The sequence below is a fragment of the Gallus gallus genome, chromosome 5, assembly GCF_016699485.2.
Source record: "Gallus gallus isolate bGalGal1 chromosome 5, bGalGal1.mat.broiler.GRCg7b, whole genome shotgun sequence".
Lineage (NCBI taxonomy): Eukaryota > Metazoa > Chordata > Aves > Galliformes > Phasianidae > Gallus > Gallus gallus.
In genome coordinates, this window is record NC_052536.1 from 16,369,265 (window position 1) to 16,388,574 (window position 19,310).

General features: G+C 51.1%; 2 protein-coding genes across 2 annotated transcripts; one reads left to right on the forward strand and one right to left on the reverse strand.

Moving 5' to 3' along the window:
- The first annotated feature begins 2,202 nt into the window (after positions 1-2,202).
- Positions 2,203-13,483, forward strand: BEST1 (bestrophin 1). Its single transcript, XM_421055.7, has 10 exons — positions 2,203-2,451; positions 4,623-4,782; positions 5,594-5,688; positions 6,078-6,311; positions 6,560-6,714; positions 7,714-7,791; positions 8,941-9,093; positions 9,533-9,613; positions 10,122-10,273; positions 10,639-13,483. Exons 2-10 carry the CDS (start codon positions 4,631-4,633, stop codon positions 11,825-11,827), a joined length of 2,289 nt encoding a protein of 762 aa, XP_421055.3. The 5' UTR covers positions 2,203-2,451; positions 4,623-4,630; the 3' UTR covers positions 11,828-13,483.
- FTH1 (ferritin heavy chain 1) lies at positions 13,228-17,790 on the reverse strand. Its single transcript, NM_205086.2, has 4 exons — positions 17,530-17,790; positions 15,901-16,047; positions 14,288-14,413; positions 13,228-13,562 (listed from the first exon to the last, which is right to left on the reverse strand). Exons 1-4 carry the CDS (start codon positions 17,638-17,640, stop codon positions 13,404-13,406), a joined length of 543 nt encoding a protein of 180 aa, NP_990417.1. The 5' UTR covers positions 17,641-17,790; the 3' UTR covers positions 13,228-13,403.
- Positions 17,791-19,310: the final 1,520 nt, after the last annotated feature.

Below are 19,310 nucleotides of genomic sequence, written 5' to 3' on the forward strand. Positions count from 1 at the left end.
ACCTCACCTCCTGTCTCTGATAGATGCTGCTCACACCAGGGTAACAGCCACACCACGGTCATACTGCCTCATTGCTGGCCAGGGATAAGGCTTCAGAAGGGCAGGATGGCCGGGCTTTTTAGGCCCTGGTGAACACTGCTCGTGACACTCATAGATAGGGTAGGTGCAAAGCCATGTGCTGCATCAGTCAATCGGGTTTGCTGTGGTTGGGCCAGTGAAGTAACCCCTTACTTACCAGCATCTGGCCACTGATAAGAGCTCTATCTTGCTCCACACCGTGAATGTGAATTTCTCCTCGTGGCCCTCCCCATGCCCATGCTTCTCCTGCCGGCTCTGTATCTCACACAGCAGAAGCATCATGCTGCCTCTTCTCTTCTGCCCTGCCCTCCTTCCTGCCCCAAGAAAGTCACCCCTGGCTCCAGGGCCAAGGAGCTGCAATGCACCCAGGGACACAGGGTGTTCGTGCAGGAAGAGCCCCGGTGAGGCTGAGCGCTCCAGGTCCGCCCCTGCACTCTGCATATTCTCCTTGCATGTGGGGTGGGTGGCAGCCCTCCCAAACACATGGTGGGTTGCGGCACCTTACTCCCACCAGATGTGAGCCCGTATCCTTCTGCACATTATGTGATCCAATACAGGACAGCTTCTGCTCAGAGAGCTGGAAACATCGGGAGATCTCCATAGTTATAGTGCCAGGCAGGAGTAAAAATTGCTTCCACCAGTGCTGAAAAGGAATCAGGGCTGGATATAACTGAACACACCACAGCCCACACGGGAACTAAAACCTCAGGCACTGGCACCGAGTCCCACGCTTTCAACTGTCATCTACCCACTATTGACAGCAATTCCAGAGCTGTGCTAGAAAGCCCACATTAGACAGCTGCCAGGCAGGGACTGTTGCAGAGAAGCAGCAAAACAACCCCCTGCTCTTGGCTAGGCTCAGCCTCCCACAAAGGAGAAACCCTCCCTTGGGCAAATTTATCCCTGCTGCTGATACAGCTCAGGGCAGCTCCTTGTCTCCAGGACACTGAATGTTACAGCGGGTGAGCAAAAGCTGACAGGCAATAGAGGTGTGTAGCGGGCAGATGCTATTACCTGGGCAACAGAGACAAATTCCAAAAGCAACGAGCAGAAAGCAGGTGGCAGAGCAGACTTCAGGTGGCTCAGGTAATCAGGCTGGCAAGGTTCTCTGGGAAACTGCTTCTGAAGGCATTGGGATCCATCGGTGCTGGTCCCCCATGGCACTTAAGTGTTCTCTCTTAAGAGCACAAGAACAGGCGATTCCAGAACGTGATGCAGGTGGGGCAGAAGTTTGGCTTAGCTGAGCAGGGATCTCCTCAAGCTAGCTGCACAACACACAAGACCTCTCTATTATTTTTCTATGGCCTTGGCTATCTGTAGAGGTCCCAGTTGAAAAACAAAGCTCTCAACACAGTGTTACACTTCTGGATGAAATGCCCAGCATACGACTAGGCAAAAAAATAATACGGTGAGTGAACGATTGGCTGATGGGTCAGGATCAAAGGGTTACAGAAAACAGAGTTACACCAGGTTGGTGGCCAGCATCTAGTGGGGTTCCCCAGGGCTTCGTTCTGGGGGCATTTCTCTTCAATGTTTTTATAAATGCTCTAGATACGGGACTCAAATGTATACTAAACACGTTTGCATATGATATTAAATTAGGAGCAGTGTTGACTCCCTTGGTGATAAATAGAGAGGCCTGGCAGAGAGATCTTAGCGAATGGGATGGCTGCGCAGTCATCTCCTGCATGAAGCTTAACAGGGACAAGTGCTGGATTCTGTCCCTGCGATGGGTCAGTCCCTCTTTCAGGGACAGCAGAGACAGAGAGAAGGGCAATGAATTACAGAGAAACCTCTGCTGGGAGCCTGGCAGAGCACGGGCCAGGTGTTTCACAAATCCAACCGTCCAGGAGCACCTGGGGAAGAGAGGGCTGCTCGAGCCCCAAAGGGGGGCACACCTTACAGCATTTGTGCAGAATTCCAGCTCTGTTTAATCTCCTGGGGCTCCCGGAAGATTGTGACACAGAGAAAGGGACCAAACAGGAAAGAATTAGTGGAAAATGCTTCTCCTCTGGCAGCCACCATGGCTGTGCCAGGAGTTAGCAGCGGCAGTGTGGAGCGGCCAGCCCTGCCTCCCCCTCCTTCAGCCGCCTCTATAAACACGCAGGGCTTACTCAGAAGATTAGAAAGGAACAGGGCAAAAGACAACAGAGTCTCTTTTGTAATGAGGAAGGATTATGGCATCAAGTGACCGGCTGCAGCTCCCAAGTGGGTTTCAGGCTCCTTAGTACACCGCATCTGTCAGGTTCAATCCCCCCATGAGCCAAGGGGGCAAGGAAAGGCAGGCTGTGGTGCTGGCCACAAAGGACCCAGCGAGGACACATGCAGGACCAAACCTCCACCGTCTCCAGTGCAGCTCAGGAGCCCGTGACTGTGAGTATCTGGTCCTCACAAGAGCGGAGAGATTCCTTCCAAGATTAGCTGATCAGTCTGTCGATCTTCTTGGGCGTCTGAGCTCATCACTCCTCTTGCTTTCTCTGTCCGCTGCATCTCTTTGTTCTCTGCACTTGCAATAGGCGCTCGTGTCTGTTTGCAGCATTACGCGGTGGGTAACACAACTTGCACAGGCAAATCCGGTTTGCTGCTGCAAGATCCTCATTGCTGGGGACTCCCGCAGCCTGGTCAGGGTCAGCTGATTCCCAGGTGCGGCAGGGAGCTCAGAAGGACCTGCCACGCTGATGCTAGCAGACGGGGAGCAGAGGCGCAAGGCTGGCGGTGCCACCCTCCCTGTCACCCTATGGGGAGTTGGGCTGTGTGGGCTCTGTGCATGGGCGGCTCTTCTGCCCCACCAACACCATTGTGCCGGTGCTGTAGTGAGCTGCCTCGCACCACCAACCCCAACCCCAAGCAGCAGTGCGAGCGTGCCAGCTGCCAAGTGACAACCAGGGCCAAGCGCCCAGGCTGGCAGGCAAGGAGCTGCCTTAAGAGCACAGGGCTGCAGGCAGAAGCACTGGGAAAAGCCCCAGGTCCTGTGCCTGAGCAGAACTGCACAGAGGTGGGCGACATCCATTACTTACATAGACAAGAGCTGAAGTTTTCCATGTTTGGTAAAAAGTGAATCTGCATTTGAATTACGCAATGAAGAGTCTCCTTGAGCGCTTTCAAGACCCGAAGCCTAAAGCAAACACTCTGCTTCCTGTAAGTGGCCCCCAGCACATTTGCATGTATTTCCATACGCTTCTCATCTGTACAGCTCACGTGCGTGATGCCTTTGGGGCAGTAACGAGACACTTCTCAATCCTGTGCACTGACCAGAAATACACGTGGGAAAGGCGTGAATGTGTACGAGTCTGCAGTGAAAGGGGCGTTTGTGCAGCTGGGGAGCTCTTGGCAGGGCAGGTGCCAGCTCTGCCCCTCCGATAGAACGGCTGGGGGACTCAGGGAGAGTTACGACAGGGAAACCCAAAGGAGGAGCAGAACCAAGAAGCCCAACTCAGAACAAAGATGTCATTTGTTGAAGCAGCCAACAGTCGTAGTTTATCTTCATGGCACCAACTGCCTTGGACATGAGTTTTCCCCACCTAACTATAGGCCTTTCACTGTGATGCTTAAATGAGGAGGATGGGCACAAATTCACCTGCCCACAGCTGCTGCTACAGACCGGTGAGGGCTGAATCAGCCCTGGAAGTACCTCCCGGTCTCCATAACTCAGGAAAGAGCCCAAGGCTCCTCTACTATTAACCTCAGTGCCAAAGCAATGTCTAACAGCAATGCAGTGTGTTTTGATTTTAGAAATTCCATCATTTTTGCCCTGAATAATTATTCACGACTAGCACGGATTACACTGGCTTTCATTTTTATGCTTAACTTCAGGTTTATCTGAATGTCAGTCTACCAATTAACTGGTGATAAAAAACTATTTACCCAGGGTTAGAAAACAGTAAGTGCAGCAAGGATGCTGCACGATTGGATAAAAATCCTTTTTTCTTCCAGCACAATTTATCTCACAATGAAGGCCGGGGAGGTGGAGTTACTGGAATTTGTGCTCTGCGAGCCCAGCCAAAACCCATCCCTCAGCTCTCTGACAGGGAAGGCTGTTTTGCCTCCAGGACCAGGGCTGGCATAGTCTGGTTGTGCGCATCAGCTCAGATTTAAGGACATCTATACCTGTTGTAAAAACGGGGTAAGGAATTTTGGAGCTCATGAGACTGATCCTCAATCTCATATGGCTGTCTGTGTGGAAGACAGCAGCGTGTGGGCTCTGTCCACCCCCATCAAGCAGCTCCATTTGAACACTGACAATCGAACACTAGAAACACAGGGCTTCACCAGAAAGCGTGCTCTCTGTCATTGCAACCATCGCTCACATGCAGTTAAAACACAGGAAGAAGCCGGTAAGCACATCACAGTCATTTCCCACCCTATGCTTCCTCTTGGTTTTCTACCTGAATGACTTCGACAGGTTCGTATTTTGGTTTCAGCTCTTTCTCTCATTCTTTCTTCCTTCCTTCCCACCTTGCTGGGACACCTGAGGTTTCTGTTTCCTCCCTCCGTGCAGGTTTGCTCGGCAGCTTCAACATGTGCTCATTTTGTGTCTCTCCCAGGACCTGTGATGACAGTGACATACACTAACCGCGTGGCCGATGCCCGCCTCGGCACCTTCTCACAGCTCCTGCTCCAATGGAAAGGCAGCATCTACAAACTCCTCTACTCTGAGTTCCTTATTTTCATCTCCCTCTACTTCGCCATCAGCCTTGTCTACAGGTGAGCATCCTCACACCAGCAGCACGGCATCCCCTCGCTCTCAGCCGGTCCCAGAGCAGGACAACTGAGCAACTCAGGGTTGGGACAGCAGCCCTGGGAAAAAGGAGCCAGGCAGCCACTCACCAATCTTTCCTCGCTGCTGCAGTGGCTGAGCAGCTGAAAGATTTCCTTCTTTGGGCCTGGAGAGGAGCACGGTTCCTCTTCCTGGAGACGAAAAGCTGCATGTGATGACTACCTGAGAAGAATGGCACATAGAGACCGAGGCTGAACTAAGTGATGGAGGTGTTCCACAGTGGGAAGCGTTTCTGAGAGCAGACATCAGCTCTGGGACTGCAGAGCTGTCAGAAGGCAGCCATGCGCCGGGGTGGGTCTGGTTTGGGTGGGAAAAGCCAGGGAGCTGCCCTGGTTGGGTGAATGCAGCATGGAAGCAGGAAAGCGGCTCTAAGAAAGAGGAACTCGCATTGGGCACTGTTGACATGAGCAGTGCTTGGAATGACATTTTGCAGGATATTTAATAAAATGTGGTGCACATCCAAGCATTATGGCAAACCCCTGGTTCCAGATAGCACTCTCCCCCGGGTGAAAAACATAGGGCTCCCTAATCAGACTGCAACAACTACCACTCAGCGACCACTTTGGACGTGTCAGCAGGGTGTTTTGAGTGCTCTCCACATCACCCCACACCCACGGCATCGTTGTGTCATGGTTATGCATCCTTGCTTTTCCTTGCCAGACTCAAGCAGGCCCAATAACGGGCCCAACAAGGCACGGTCTCCTCCTTAAGGCTGATACTTCTGTTCCTCCCTTTCAGGCTGATCCTCAGTGAAAGCCAAAGGCTGATGTTTGAGAAGCTGGCACTCTACTGCAACAGCTATGCTGAGCTAATCCCTGTGTCCTTTGTGCTGGGTAAGGAGCTCTGACTGTGAACACATAGGGAGGGGAAGCGGGCAGCATTTCTTCTCTCACCCTGGGTTGACACAGCTCTTCAAGCAGGCAGGATTCACTGAGCAGTCCCCTCATTCGGCCGTTGTGACAAATACATCAGTTAATGCTGCAGCTGTGAGGTATGCACACAGCTTTCACTGCCCAGGTACACTGGTGTGCTCTCGGTTCGCCAAGGGGAGCAAGGACCAAATATCTCTAAATAAGCTGTGAAAGCTAGAGTCTGGCTTGGAGATCCAAATTACCTCTAGGTCTGCCTTCACTCATCCCCATAAGAGCAGTGGCAGCCTTCCTAACCAAGAGCACACACCTCCCCTCCTTCAGGATGGCTGACTTGCTTGGCTCACCCCCAGGTTTCTACGTGTCCCTGGTGGTGTCCCGCTGGTGGGCGCAGTACGAGAGCATCCCATGGCCTGACCGCATCATGAACTTGGTCTCCTGCAACGTGGACGGGGAGGATGAGTACGGGCGGCTGCTGCGCCGCACCCTGATGCGCTACAGCAACCTGTGCAGCGTGCTGATCTTGCGCTCCGTCAGCACCGCTGTCTACAAGCGCTTCCCCAGCATGGAGCACGTCGTGAGGGCAGGTCAGTACCAGTACTGCCTTCGGCACGGCTGTAGGCCAGGCAGACTGCAGCACCCTGCCACTTGACCTCCACTCTGGAGCAGAGATGGTGCAGTTCTGGGACACGAAATATCACGTTCTCAACAACTGTCTAAATACGCTCAGTAAAGGCTGAACGCCCAAGTCTGTCCTGTGATCATAAAAAGAGAGAAGGCGACTACCTTCTGCTCTCTATGGCCATTCCTCTCTCGTCTATTCTTTTCCACTTAGGCCTCATGACACCTGAAGAGCACAAGAAGTTTGAGAGCTTGAATTCCCCCCACAACAAGTTTTGGATCCCATGCGTGTGGTTCTCCAATCTGGCTGTGAAAGCAAGGAATGAGGGGAGGATCCGGGACAGCGTGCTGCTCCAAGGCATCCTGAATGTGAGTGACAGTCAGTAGGAAACTGAGATCCTCATCCAGTCCTCCGGGTGGAACTGCAGGGATTTCCAGAGGTTAGGCAAGGAACAGGAATGTTGAGGTAGGAAGTCCAGACAGTGAGCCTTGTCTGTCCCTGGGGATATTACATTAATTTTGACGGGAAATACCCCCATTGCCACTCTCCGGCTGGTAACCAAGTAGAATTGTTCATGGCCTGTTGACACATTAGTGATGCCACACACAGCAGAGGCTAAAGAATGTAACACCCTTTCACAAAATTGGGACTGGCAGGAATCATTTGACTCCTATCTGGGTGTAGTCACAGGAGACACCCATGTAGCAAGTTCTGGATCAACCTTTCTCCAGCATTCATACGTTCCAGTGCCCAATGAATGTCTCTAGGATACAATTGTAAAGCCACAAGGAAGCAAAGCACGTGTCTGGAAAAAAGCAGAAGTCAAAAGCATATTAAACAACCAAGGTCCCTGCAGAAAACTTCACTATTGAAAACCCTTGGATAGTCCTGGGACTCAGGCCATGCTCCACAGGCAGGACCTGGCATTGGTCCTTGCATGGCTGCAGAGAAAAAAAAAGACTCTGAAGCAGCTCATCCTCTCTAAGATTCATGTGCTGAGAGACCTATGTTGTTTCTATTGCCTGGAATGAGTTTCGTCCCTCTGAGCTATTTATCTAGGCTCATTAATCAAAAGAGAGATGGATATTTCTAAGATCTTTGCCTCTGATCTGTGGAGATACTCACTGTGGAGATAACCTCTGCTATGAAATAAGCTAGGAAGGGACTTAGGTCTCAGACAGAGTCATCCAGGCAGTAAGGATTTCCTCCATGGCAAGTGTGAGACCCTGCTGGAGATCTGCTGGGGAAGGGCCGGACACCAATGGAGCCCTGGCTGAGTCCCACCTTCCAGAGAGGTGTGAACAGGAGGGGATGGGCAAGGACACACAAATGTAGTGCCAACAGGTCTTCCCTTTTTCCCACTGCAGGAGCTCAACACTTTGCGCAGCCAATGCGGGCGGCTCTATGGGTATGACTGGATCAGCATTCCCCTGGTCTACACCCAGGTGAGAAGAGCTTCCCCCAAATCCATGGCTGCACTGCCCGCCTACACATGCTGCTCTGGAATCCCCGCTGGCCCCATACCTGCCCTACACACAGACCATGCTGATGCTACATGTGATTGGACCTCTCATCCATGCCTGCACGTGCAGGCCCCATACTGGCTCTCACACACACATAACCCATAAGCACACACACCACCCAGCCTTATTTCTGTAATACACAGCCACCTCTACAGAAACACTCTCCGAGAGTAATTAGTTACCCATAATGTGCTCCATATGAGTGCACAGGAAACACAGATACATGCAGATCCATGCCCTGCAGAGAGGGAGGTATCGCTGTAGTCTAGATCCACAAAACAGAGCCATGTCAGGCTGCAGAAAAGACTGGGCACAAATTGACAGCTCCTCCAGCAGCCTCAGTTGGGTCTTGGAGTTGTGAGCAGGATTTGCCAGATGATCTGGAACAGAATCTCCTCTCTGCAGTGCATGACCCATTTTGATACGGTTGCCCGTCCACACTGCAAAGTTTGTCTGCGCATCTTGAAGCAGCCCTGTGCTGTTCCCTGCTGGGTAGTGCCTGGCTCGCTCAAGAGTCTCGTGATGCTGGGTGTTTGTTTTGAACCTTCCTTCCTGACACGAGCCTCGGCTGCTATTAATTTGAAAAGTGGAAGTTCCCAGTCTCATGATTACAGAGAAAAAGTACAAAGTTCACTGTAGCCTGAAATTCGGGTAAGCAAGCAGGCAAATATAAAAATATCCTTCATTAAGACCAAACCAGAGCTGGCACAAACGCTCAGGGTTCCCCTGCCAGATATAGAAAAGGCTTACCAGCACTGACCAAATCGTGAGGGGCTCCAGGGAACTATCAGGGCACAGATGTAATTCCAGGGACAGCGCGGAGTGAAATGCAGTGCACATAACTGATGAAGGGCAGAGGGTACACTTAAAGTTTTCTGCAGTGGAAATCAATCTTCCTGCAAACAGCAGAGGGGAAGCTTGTTGTAACCGAATACAAGGCTTTCAAAAGGCTCCCGAGCCAGCAGCTCGCCGCAGTTTTGATGTAAGTGGGGTGGGATCTGAAGAGAAGATGCTGAGAAAGCAAGTTGGGAACTGAAGTGTCTCTGGTGTGTCCCCTGGCATCTTTCCCAGGTGGTGACCGTGGCTGTTTACAGCTTCTTCCTGGCCTGTCTGATCGGGCGGCAGTTCCTGGATCCTGAAAAAGCGTACCCTGGCCACGAACTGGATCTCTTCGTGCCTGTCTTTACGTTTTTGCAGTTCTTCTTCTATGCTGGCTGGTTAAAGGTACGTCCAAGAAATTACGCCTGGAGCTGGAATCTGACCCACTGGGTTTTTCCCAGTTAGTACTCACAAAGAACCCAGCTGTGCGCTGTGGCCTACAGGCAACGTGCCAGCTGCTGGGAGACAAACGGAGAGCCAACGGGAGCTAAGGGCAACCCTAAGGCTCTCAGGCTCTAAGCACCTCACTTGAAAATCAGCTTCAACTTTCCTAAGTTTGGGGGATGAGAGAGGCAGTGGACTGCATTACCTGTATATCGATGCTTCCCAGTAACCAGCAAGCTTCTGCTTTTAAGCCACCTCTTTTTTGGGAGAACCAGAATTGCTCCAAATTCAGGGCACATCAGCCTTGAGTGCAGTTCTAGGCTCTGTCCAATAGATGTTCTCCCTGCAGGGAAAGGGGTGGGTATGACCATGACCTTTGCTGTGTGTTCTCCACGTGCAGGTGGCCGAGCAGCTAATTAACCCTTTTGGGGAGGACGATGATGACTTTGAAACCAACTGGCTCATCGACAGGAACCTGCAGGTAAAGTGAAGGCAGAATTCTCCTGACCTGCAGAGGAACACTGAGGACTGCACCTGAGGTTTCACCTGACCCCTTGGTCCATCTTCCAGCACACGAGATGGATCCAGATTCTGTTTCAGACCCTCGCTGCCTTTCAATGACACATCATCCCTGCCTCTCCCTGGCTTTTCCCACACCGTGCCTGCACCTATAATCACCTCCTCTGGTTTCTTCTGTGCAATAACTCTCCTCCTTCAGAACTCCCTAACACTAAGTTCAGCGGTTCTAGTGAGCATATTGCTTTCATCTCTCCTCCTCTACCACTTTCCTCCTAATTAATCAAATCTCTCCATGCCAAAAGCAAAAAAAAAAAACAAAAAAACCAAAAAGCCCCCACAACTGACAGGAAACCACATAGCAAATCCAGCTGCTTGTTTCACTTCCATGCTACATTGCTGCCTTCTGCCCTGCATCCCTTTGCCTGCTGATAACAAGCTGCTCACCTCAAGACTCCTGCTGTCCCCCCCAGGTCTCCCTTATGGCAGTGGATGAGATGCATCAGGATTTGCCCATTCTGGAGAAGGACCTATACTGGAACGAGCCTGATCCACAACCACCTTACACTGCAGCCACTGCTGAATACAAACGCCCATCGTTCCTTGGATCAACCTTTGATATCAGGTAAGCGCAACTACAGGGAGTCAGAATAGACCACATTTGCACCTTAGAGCAGGTGCAGTGCAGGATATTATACTCCAGTAAGAAAGAACACTATCTTCCTCTCTAGTCTGTGAAACCTTTCTCTAAAATACTTACAGGTTTGTCCAAAGATGACAGCCAGTATCTTTCTTCACAAAGAATACCTCCGATCTCTTGCCCCCCTCCTCTACAGCAAGCATCCCTGTAGTGTAGGGCCTAACATATAGCTGATGTGGCAACACAGGAGAAGCTGTCCATTGGAAGCAACGTTCCCTGTGCTGCCAGCCTCACTGCCAGAAAGCACCATCTTTAGTGGCTGCATAACAGCCTGTTTTGCCTTTCCCTAGCATGCAGAAAGAAGAGATGGAGTTCCAGCCCCTGGAGCAAATTAAAGAGAACGAGGAAGCAAACCATTCCACGCCACTACTGGGACACCTGGGCCGCCTCCTGGGTGTCCAGTCACCGAGTTTCTCCAGATCCTCTTCCCGGATGAACCTACTGCGCAGGCGAGGGGAGCCCACGTCCCCCTTCTCCCATTACACATACCAAGACATGGGCAAGTCGGGAAACATCAGTCACCCAAGGGGAGACACCAACTCACAGGAGCACTGGGACGGCGAGGATAGAAAACTAAGGGAGTTTGACGCCTTCATATCGACCCCATTTTACGAGAGACCTGGTTTCTACAGTGCCCCACAGACACCCATCAGCTCCATCCCCATGATCTTCCCTTCCAGACGCCAAGGGCGCAAGAAGCCGCCCGCGCTCTCCAGCATAGCTGCCTGCTCAAATTCTCTTAAGGATGTCGTCAACTCCTCACCTTCCAGGATGAGTGACACGTACAAAAGCCAGAGCTCCCTCGGCTCAGGCGCAAAGGAAACCTTTATTTGGCCAACAGAACGGAATAAAGGTCCTGACTCACTGGTTGTAATGGTGGAGGAAGAAAAGAGCAACTCTAGCAGCAAAAGCAGAGAAGCTGCCATCACTGGAAGTCCAGCAGCTCTGTCCACAGCATCAGACAGCCCTAAATTCCCTTTCCTAGCAGAGTCCCCAGACCACGAACAGCAGGGCAGCTTCAAAAGTCTGAAGAGTTTAAAAGGCTCCCACCCACCCTGGCTGACCCTGGAGAACGCAGCAACGACCACTTCCAATTGTGAGCAGTTGAGTGCCTTCCCCCAACCTGGCAACATACCGCCCAGCAGCAGCACCTCCCTCTGCTTCTCATTCACTCCTGTCTCATCTCCAGTGCTGGAGAGATCGCCCATAGGGAACAGAGGCCCTGATACTCACAGCCTAAGTTCAGAAGACACAGCTAGTGCACCAGACCAGCATCCATCAGAGGTTTCCAGGAGCGTGAGAGATACAGCAAACAGAAGTAGCAATGCTCCTCCTACGAGAGAGACAAGAAGAGCAGAAAGTCCATCCACTAATGACTCTGGCATCTCTCTTGCTGAGGGTGACTACGTGGGGCTGATGGAGGTGATCATGGAGGCAAGTGAAAGCGTATGTGAAGAGCAGATGGATCAGTGCAGCTAGAGGAGAGTGACACACACACGTATGCCAGGTATCCAAGAAGTGATACTGCGTTGTCTTCACACCTGGCCCACACTAGCACTCATCCTCCTAACGGAAGGGCAGTGCTGCCAGAATTCATGTTTCTGGACTATTTTTCACCTCCGGCCCAGCACCAGTGACTCACCACTGCTGGACTCAGGCATAGCAGCAGGCATTTGACTTCAGTGCTGCAACAAGAAAAAAAGAGGAAAAAAAAAATCTCTACAGACTCTAGCAAAACAAGACTTCTAGCATTAGGTATTACAAATGCCTAACTGTAGAACCATAGCTGAACATACTGTTCTGAAGACTCCGGAGTGCAGATATAGCCCAAAGCAGAAGAGGTATGTAGTTAAGGATACTTAATTACAGTGAGAATTGAAGCTCCAAGTTCACACTACTATTTGCCATAAGGCCCAGGACTTGCACAAGTTGCTCCAGGGAAACAAAGTGACCGAGAAACAACATTTGTGATACAGAGCCACAGCGCTTCAGGAAGTCCTGTCCAGCTGATGTTCTCCAGCAGCAGTGAGGCAATGGGGTAAGGCTACTCAAACAAGTGGCTGCCATCAATGGTATTGACATTGCTTCAAGTTCTCTTATACTGCTGATTTGAAAGTACTCAGAGAAGTCATCTGGATGGTAGCAGGCAACACAAAGCTAAGGTTCTTAACAAGTCTTCCCTAAAAAAAGAAAAAACCCAACCCTAAAAGCAAGGCAGATGTCCAGGCCCACTTGCTTCCTCGTTTTAGTTTCCACACAATAAAAGTTTAATGAAACCATGAAGTTCTTCCTCTTTTCACAGAAAGTTGTGTGTTCCCTTCAATCACAAGAGCACATAAGTTCAGTCCACCCACCTCCCTTCCAACACCCTTGCACAATATTCCAACCCTTTGCCTGCCCAGCACAGCTGTTCTTGCTGGGCAAATGGCACTACAACCCATACCTAACACCCCATGCGTTACCTTTTGAGACAGTACCTGCACCACTGTTTATCTAGCTTACGTTGTGAAGGAGGATGCAAGAGCTCTGTATTATGACTTTGTATGCCAGGGTAGTGCCATTTTTGTTAGACAGGCACCATCTCACCTAAATTCACAGGCAGCAGTTTAGGAAGCATAGAGCCTCAAGCCTTCCTCTTCTTGTACATTAAGACAGAAGCTTTGGTGGCAAAGGAATTTTGAAATGTGCTTCAATTCCTCTGCGATCCTTGCATGATTTCTCCCCATCCAGTGGTATCCACTAAAATACTCAAGTTAAAACAATTCCTCCATATTATTTCTTCATCCACGCTCAGCTCAAGATCACTTTCTCAGTTAAGACCAGAGCACAGTCCTGCACAAACACTTCGCAAGGGGAAGAAAAAAGCCAAAGAAGCCATCTTGAACCAAGTCACTTTATTGGATGGAGGGCAGTACACAAAACACAAGAGAAAAGAGGGCTGATATTTGGTACAGAGTAAAAGAACTGTTTATCTAGATAGCTGAAGATGCATGCATTGCTGGACCAGTGAAGTAGAAGTCCCCCTGAAACCCACAGGGTGGTTCTTGGCAAGCCTTCAGCTGTCACTTTCCCCGAGGGTGTGCTTGTCAAACAGGTACTCTGCCATGCCATACTTGGGTGCCCCCATCTTCCGCAGGTTGGTCACATGGTCACCCAGCTGCTTGATGGCTTTCACCTGCTCATCCAGGTAGTGAGTCTCAATGAAGTCACACAACTGGAAGGGAGAATAAAGAAGTTTAGGCCCAAACACGCTCATCCTGCTGAAAAGTCCTACTAAGGAAAGATGAATCAAGTACATCTCTGAAGGTATTTAAGAAGCACTTAGCACAGCACTACACGATCACGAGCATTTATACATGTAGAACGGTCAGCTATGTTGCTGCTTTTAAAATAAATCCTTCTAGCTCACACAGGGTATTTTCAAGAGTAGTCTGAAAACACAAGTTAATTCACACCTGAAGGCTTTACTACAGACATCATTGCCAAGGCTGGACTGAGGCTTTTTTAGCTATCAGGAAGAGGTTAGCAGCATGTGTCTGGATTGCAGCGGTCTGAAGTGTCAGCAATTTTTATCATCCCCAAAAGTGACCTTGGAATCCTATAGCAGAAGTCCCCAGAGAATCAAGCCTATTGCATACTGATAAACATACTTCTCTGCAAAGTGCTGTTCATGAGTGCCTTCTGTTCTGAAGAACAGGAACAAAAGGGTTTAAGCACAGCTACACACCCCATGCTCTATGACAGACCTTTGTCACCCTGATACAATTGGTCCTCTGCTTAAAAAAAAAGCACCAGGACATTCCTCCTGGAAGAGCTACACTACTTCATTCCTCTTTGGCCACAAGGAACAGCAGGTATACACAATTCACACCCACATCCATAGCCACATACAAGCTCCCTCACTGCACAGCTACACTCTTAGCCTCAGCATCCACTTACGTGTGGGTCATTCTTTTCAGTTGCCAATTTGTGCAGCTCTAACAGCGACTGGTTCACATTCTTCTCCAGGTGCAGGGCACACTCCATTGCAGTCAGTCCATTCTCCCAGTCATCACGATCCGGTTTCTAAAAGGGAAAAGCCCATGGCCAGATTTTTTTTATAAAGCAAACAAATCAACAGAGCAAAGTCTTTTAGGTCGGTCTCAAAGTCCATCTAAAAAAGCAACTTGCTGCACTACGCAGTTCTCCAGTAAGGCTCTGGTACTCAAAACTCCTTCAACACAACCAAGCTCAAGCATTTGGGTCTTGGAAAAAAAAATAAAACAACACCTGAGCACTCACGTTGCACTTAGGACAGAATTGAATGCAGACTAAAAGTCACAGAGAACAGACACGTATCTGTTCTGTAAGTTCTTCTCACATTACGTCCAGTGAAACCTTGGAAGGTTGAAACTTAGGACTACTTTTCTTCCTTCCTTGTAATCTCATGGCCTAAACATCTCAGTAGGTGTCCTGTTTTTGGCTCAAACGTGCTAAACTTTGTTCATAGTGGTTGGTATGATGCCACTGAGAAGAAAAACAGCGTGATAACACTGATGTTTGAGTTGTCGAGCAGTGCTTGCACTAGATGGCAACCACTTTTCAGCTCCTCATCCTGTTGTGCCAGCAAGGAGCTGGGGCTGCACAGAAGCAGTGCAGCTGACTGAAACTGCAAGATAGTCCATGCCATATGGTATCGCGCTGAATAATAGAACTGGAGGAGTTTGCTAGGGGTGGGCTGCTGCCCTGAGATTGGCTGAGCACCAGCCAGCAAGCAGTAAGCAATTGCACATCACTTGTTTTGTATATCCCTAATATTCCCTTTCATTTCTGTCCTGTGAACTGTCTTTGTCTCAGCCCCTAAAGTCCTTTTGCTAACACTCCTCCCATGCCTGTGGGGAGGGGATGGAGTGAACAGCTGTGTGGTGCTGAGCTGCCTGCCATGTTAAGCCACTGCATAGGTACAATCTCAAAGACAACAAAGCAGTTTAAGATATCCAAATATGCAACTTGAAAAATATTTTTTCTAAAGTGGCTGTCACTGTTCTCCCCATGAAGAATGGCTATACATTAAAACTGATCACACTATTAGTAATTCAAAACAGCAGGAAATGAGTAAAGGGACTTCAAGCAAATCATGCCATGAAGTCTTGCAGCAAGTCATAATCAACAACTGGAAAGAGACTGTTTTGTGATCTCAACTCTCATCACAAGAGTAGAGATCCAAGAAGGCACGTGCAGTTGAACTTAAGATAGTCGAACCAGTTATATTTTAGTTTGCTGCTTCCTGCACTCCCACCCCCCTCTACAACCACTATAAGCTGTGTATATGCAGCTGTTCTTATGGAGGAAGTGCTTCTTAGTAGTCAGTCAACAAGTTAATGTGCATACTTAGACTTTGCCCAGACTGATCACCACACTCAGATCACAGCAACGCATGTGCTCAACCACTGGCAACTGCTGCTGCTTTTCTGCAGGAGGCCTCACAGGGGAATTCCTTCCCCTACAGCCTGGAGACAGGCCCCAAGACTAGTTCTGCATTAGGCATGACAACCCAGAGAGCTAGTACTCACCTTGATGTCCTGCAAGAAGATGCGTCCACCCCTCTGGTTTTGCAGCTTCATCAGCTTCTCAGCATGTTCACGCTCCTCGTGGGACTGGTGCAGGAAGTACTTGGCAAAGTTTTTCAGAGCCACATCATCCCGGTCAAAATAGTAGGACTGAAAGTAAGAATTCATATGCTCAGAAACTCAAGTCTCACTCTAGCATCCACGCAAAGCAAAGTCTATGCTGTAACTTCAAACATCTCAGCCCTTCAAGAAGGCTAGAGCCCAACCTGTGGGTAACCAGCAGTACAACAGGGAGCAAGGTAACAAGGCCAAAGTCTTCCCTCCGTGGAAAGTTCAGTTTTCCCAGCTAGAATTAAGTTTCATTAGTTTTTAATCCATGCCCTGATCAGTAAGCACAACTAACTGGTATTTGTGGTTCACTTCTGAATACATGAAAACCCACACACCACTAAGTTCTGTTCTGCCTCCTCGAGTAACTTGCTTTCAAGGAGTGCTTTTCCACTCCTTTTGTGGACTCAAGGTCATTCACAGTGGTTATGATTCGAACTTTGACTTGTGACACCTGCTAACAGTAAATTAAGAGTGGCCAGAAACGTTTAGGTACTTCTGCACCAATGCTTTCATGCATACTCCACCAGATTTAGCAGGTATGAGACTAGCAAGCATGCTTCCTACTTCTGAGAAAACTCTAGTATTACATTTAAAAGCGAAAAGCTTAACTGGAAGCACAACACCTATTCAACAGCAAACACAAAACCAGCTCTTGAAAGCCAGATCTGTGACAGCTGTCAGAAGCCATCCCACAGCTCCTTTTTCTTCAGAGAAAGACACAGACCAGAATTCAACAGAAAGCTTTGTATCTGTGCCACTTATCCACCAGGCAAGAACCCGCAGAGCTCTCAGCTCTGACAGCAGCAGCCTGGAGGCTCACAGGACACCGGTGTTTGTGTACCACCTATCACCAACAGCTGCGTTCAGCTTGCAGTGGAGGTTCACATCTTTGCAGTAAGACAGCAGCAAGCAGTTCAATTCTACACCAGAACGCTGCAATACAGTACAGCTAAGAAGTTGCCTGCAGTGGTCAGAGCCGCTGTCTGGACTGAAGGCACCCGGCTCTGCCACAGCTGAAACAAGAGTTGCGTGCCAAGCCAAGAAGGCAAGCACAGAACCGGGGATGTCACGGATTCCTCCTAATTCATCACAAAACCAGGCCCCGAGAAGCCTGCCTCCAGAGAACGCCAGTGGGAGAGCTGCCAAGCGCTCCGTTGGGCAACCGCTGCTCCCCAGCCCTGCCCCAAGGGCAGAGCCGCCCAGCAGCTCTGAGCTGCGCTGATAACAGCCAACGACGCGCAGTTAACGCGCGGCCAAGGCTCGCCCGGAGATAAGAGCCTCCCCTCACCCCTCACCCCCCCCACAGCCAGCAAGCGGCGCGGGCCGCCCCCTCCCCTGAGGGGAGGCACACAGCGCGGCTGCGCCGGGAGGCACCGCCCGGAGCCGCCCCCCCCGCCGGGCCTTGCCCGGGCTCGTCCCCCGAGACGCGGGGCCGCCGGCCGCCCCCTGCCCTGCCCTGCCGCCGGGCCCCCGCCCCCGATAAGGCCGCGGCCGCCCCGCGAGGCCCCCTCCGCCGCTCACCATGCTGAGGTACACGTAGGAGGCGTAGAGCTCCAGGTTGATCTGCCGGTTGATGGCGGCTTCGCAGTCCTGGTGGTAGTTCTGGCGCACCTGGGAAGGAGGCGTAGCCATGGCGCTGGCGGGAGAGAAAGAGAGAGATGCGGTGGATACGACGGCTGCTGCGGTGGCGGTCGGGGGAGGCGGCGGGCCCGAGCGCGGCCGGTTCCGTCCAAGCACTGTTGACGCAGGAACCCGCTCCGCTCAGCCTCGCCGACGCGCTCTGGGAGCAGCCGCGCCGCGCAGCCGCTTTTATACCGCCGCAGCGTCACCGCGTATGAGCGCGCCCTCACGGGGAGGGGGGGAGGGGGCGTGGCCTAAGGGCGCTGCCCGCCGGGCTGCTGCCGGACCGCCGTGACTCAGCACCTCCCCCGGCGGCGCGGCCCCTTCCCGCGCGGGCGGCGCCGTGGCGCCCTGCTGCCGAGAGCGGCGGTGCGCAGAAGGCGGAGTGAGAGGTGCGGAGTGACCCAGAGACGTCCGCAGAGCAGCTCTGGCCAGGCCGTGCCGCAGCTGTGTGTGTGCTCCCCGCCTAGCCACGGATCTGGGGGTGCGTGCGGTGTCCCCTGACGGACACCGTGCCTGTAGGCCTGAGGACGAGGGAGCGTTGCGTTTGTTCCCTAAAAGCAGCGTGCAGCTCTCAGACTTGGGTGGGAAGTGCTCGAGTCGCTCACTGTAACACTAAGAAGAGAGCTGCGCTGTGCTGGCTGCTCCTCACCCCGACCGCGTACTCTGCATGTAGTAATTTGCACTGGAAAAGCATACGAAGCCCCATTTAGCAGTGCTTTCCACACCGTAAGGCGCCATGGCTGCTGGGTGGTAATGACCTTGGGAAGGAAACTCCCCTCACGTTAGCACGGCAATGAACAGAGGCACGCAGAAACAGAGACACCAAACGCGGCCTGCCTGCTGCTGTTCCATTTACCTGGTGGGGGCTTTAGGACATCAGTTTAACGTCACGCCGAATGATAAGGAGGTCGTTGGGAAATCAAAGGTCCGAGTGGGACTTCTGATACCAGGATGATGATTTCAGCTGCTCAGTCCCATTTGCGCGGTCATTCGTTTTCAATAAAGGTCGTTTTATTTGACTTTCAGGTTTCTGTCATTTCAGGCAGGCTGTGCGAGCAACCTCGAGGGCCAGAAATCTCCTCTCTGAACTGAGAGCACCCCATAACACTGAGCTCCCCAGACCTCGACTTGTGCTAGGACAACAGAGAATGCTGACCTTTGTCGGAGTACCCGAAGCACCGGCAGCATGAATCACTGAGCCCACGAGCTCCAATTGACTTAATTTTTCCCCTAAGCAGCCCCTTCTGCAAAGTCCTACTTGGTCTTTGAACCTGTGATTGCCCGCGGGTGAGGCACAGGGGTGTGTTTGCTTTTGTAGCTGGGTGTCTGAAAGCAACGGGCAGCCACTGCCTTCCTTGGTCTCACGGCTTTCCGTGGCTCCTGCCAATTAACCGTCAGGAGTAATTAAGGTCGTTAAGTTAAGGTGGATGGTACCCGTTGCTTCGCAGGCCGCCAGGTACATTTGAAATCTCATGTTCTCCTCCCACGCTCACTCTTATGTAAAAAAATAAGTTGTAACCGCTGGGCAGAGTTGCATTATTGTTTACAGAGCGTGGTATTTTTGGCTGGAGGGGCGTGCTTAAAGTCAGTTGTCCTCTCAAAGCACAGACCCCTGTATAGCTTTATGCTCAGGCAGGCCTCCGTATTGCCAGCTGGTTGCAGAGCACAGCTCAGTATTC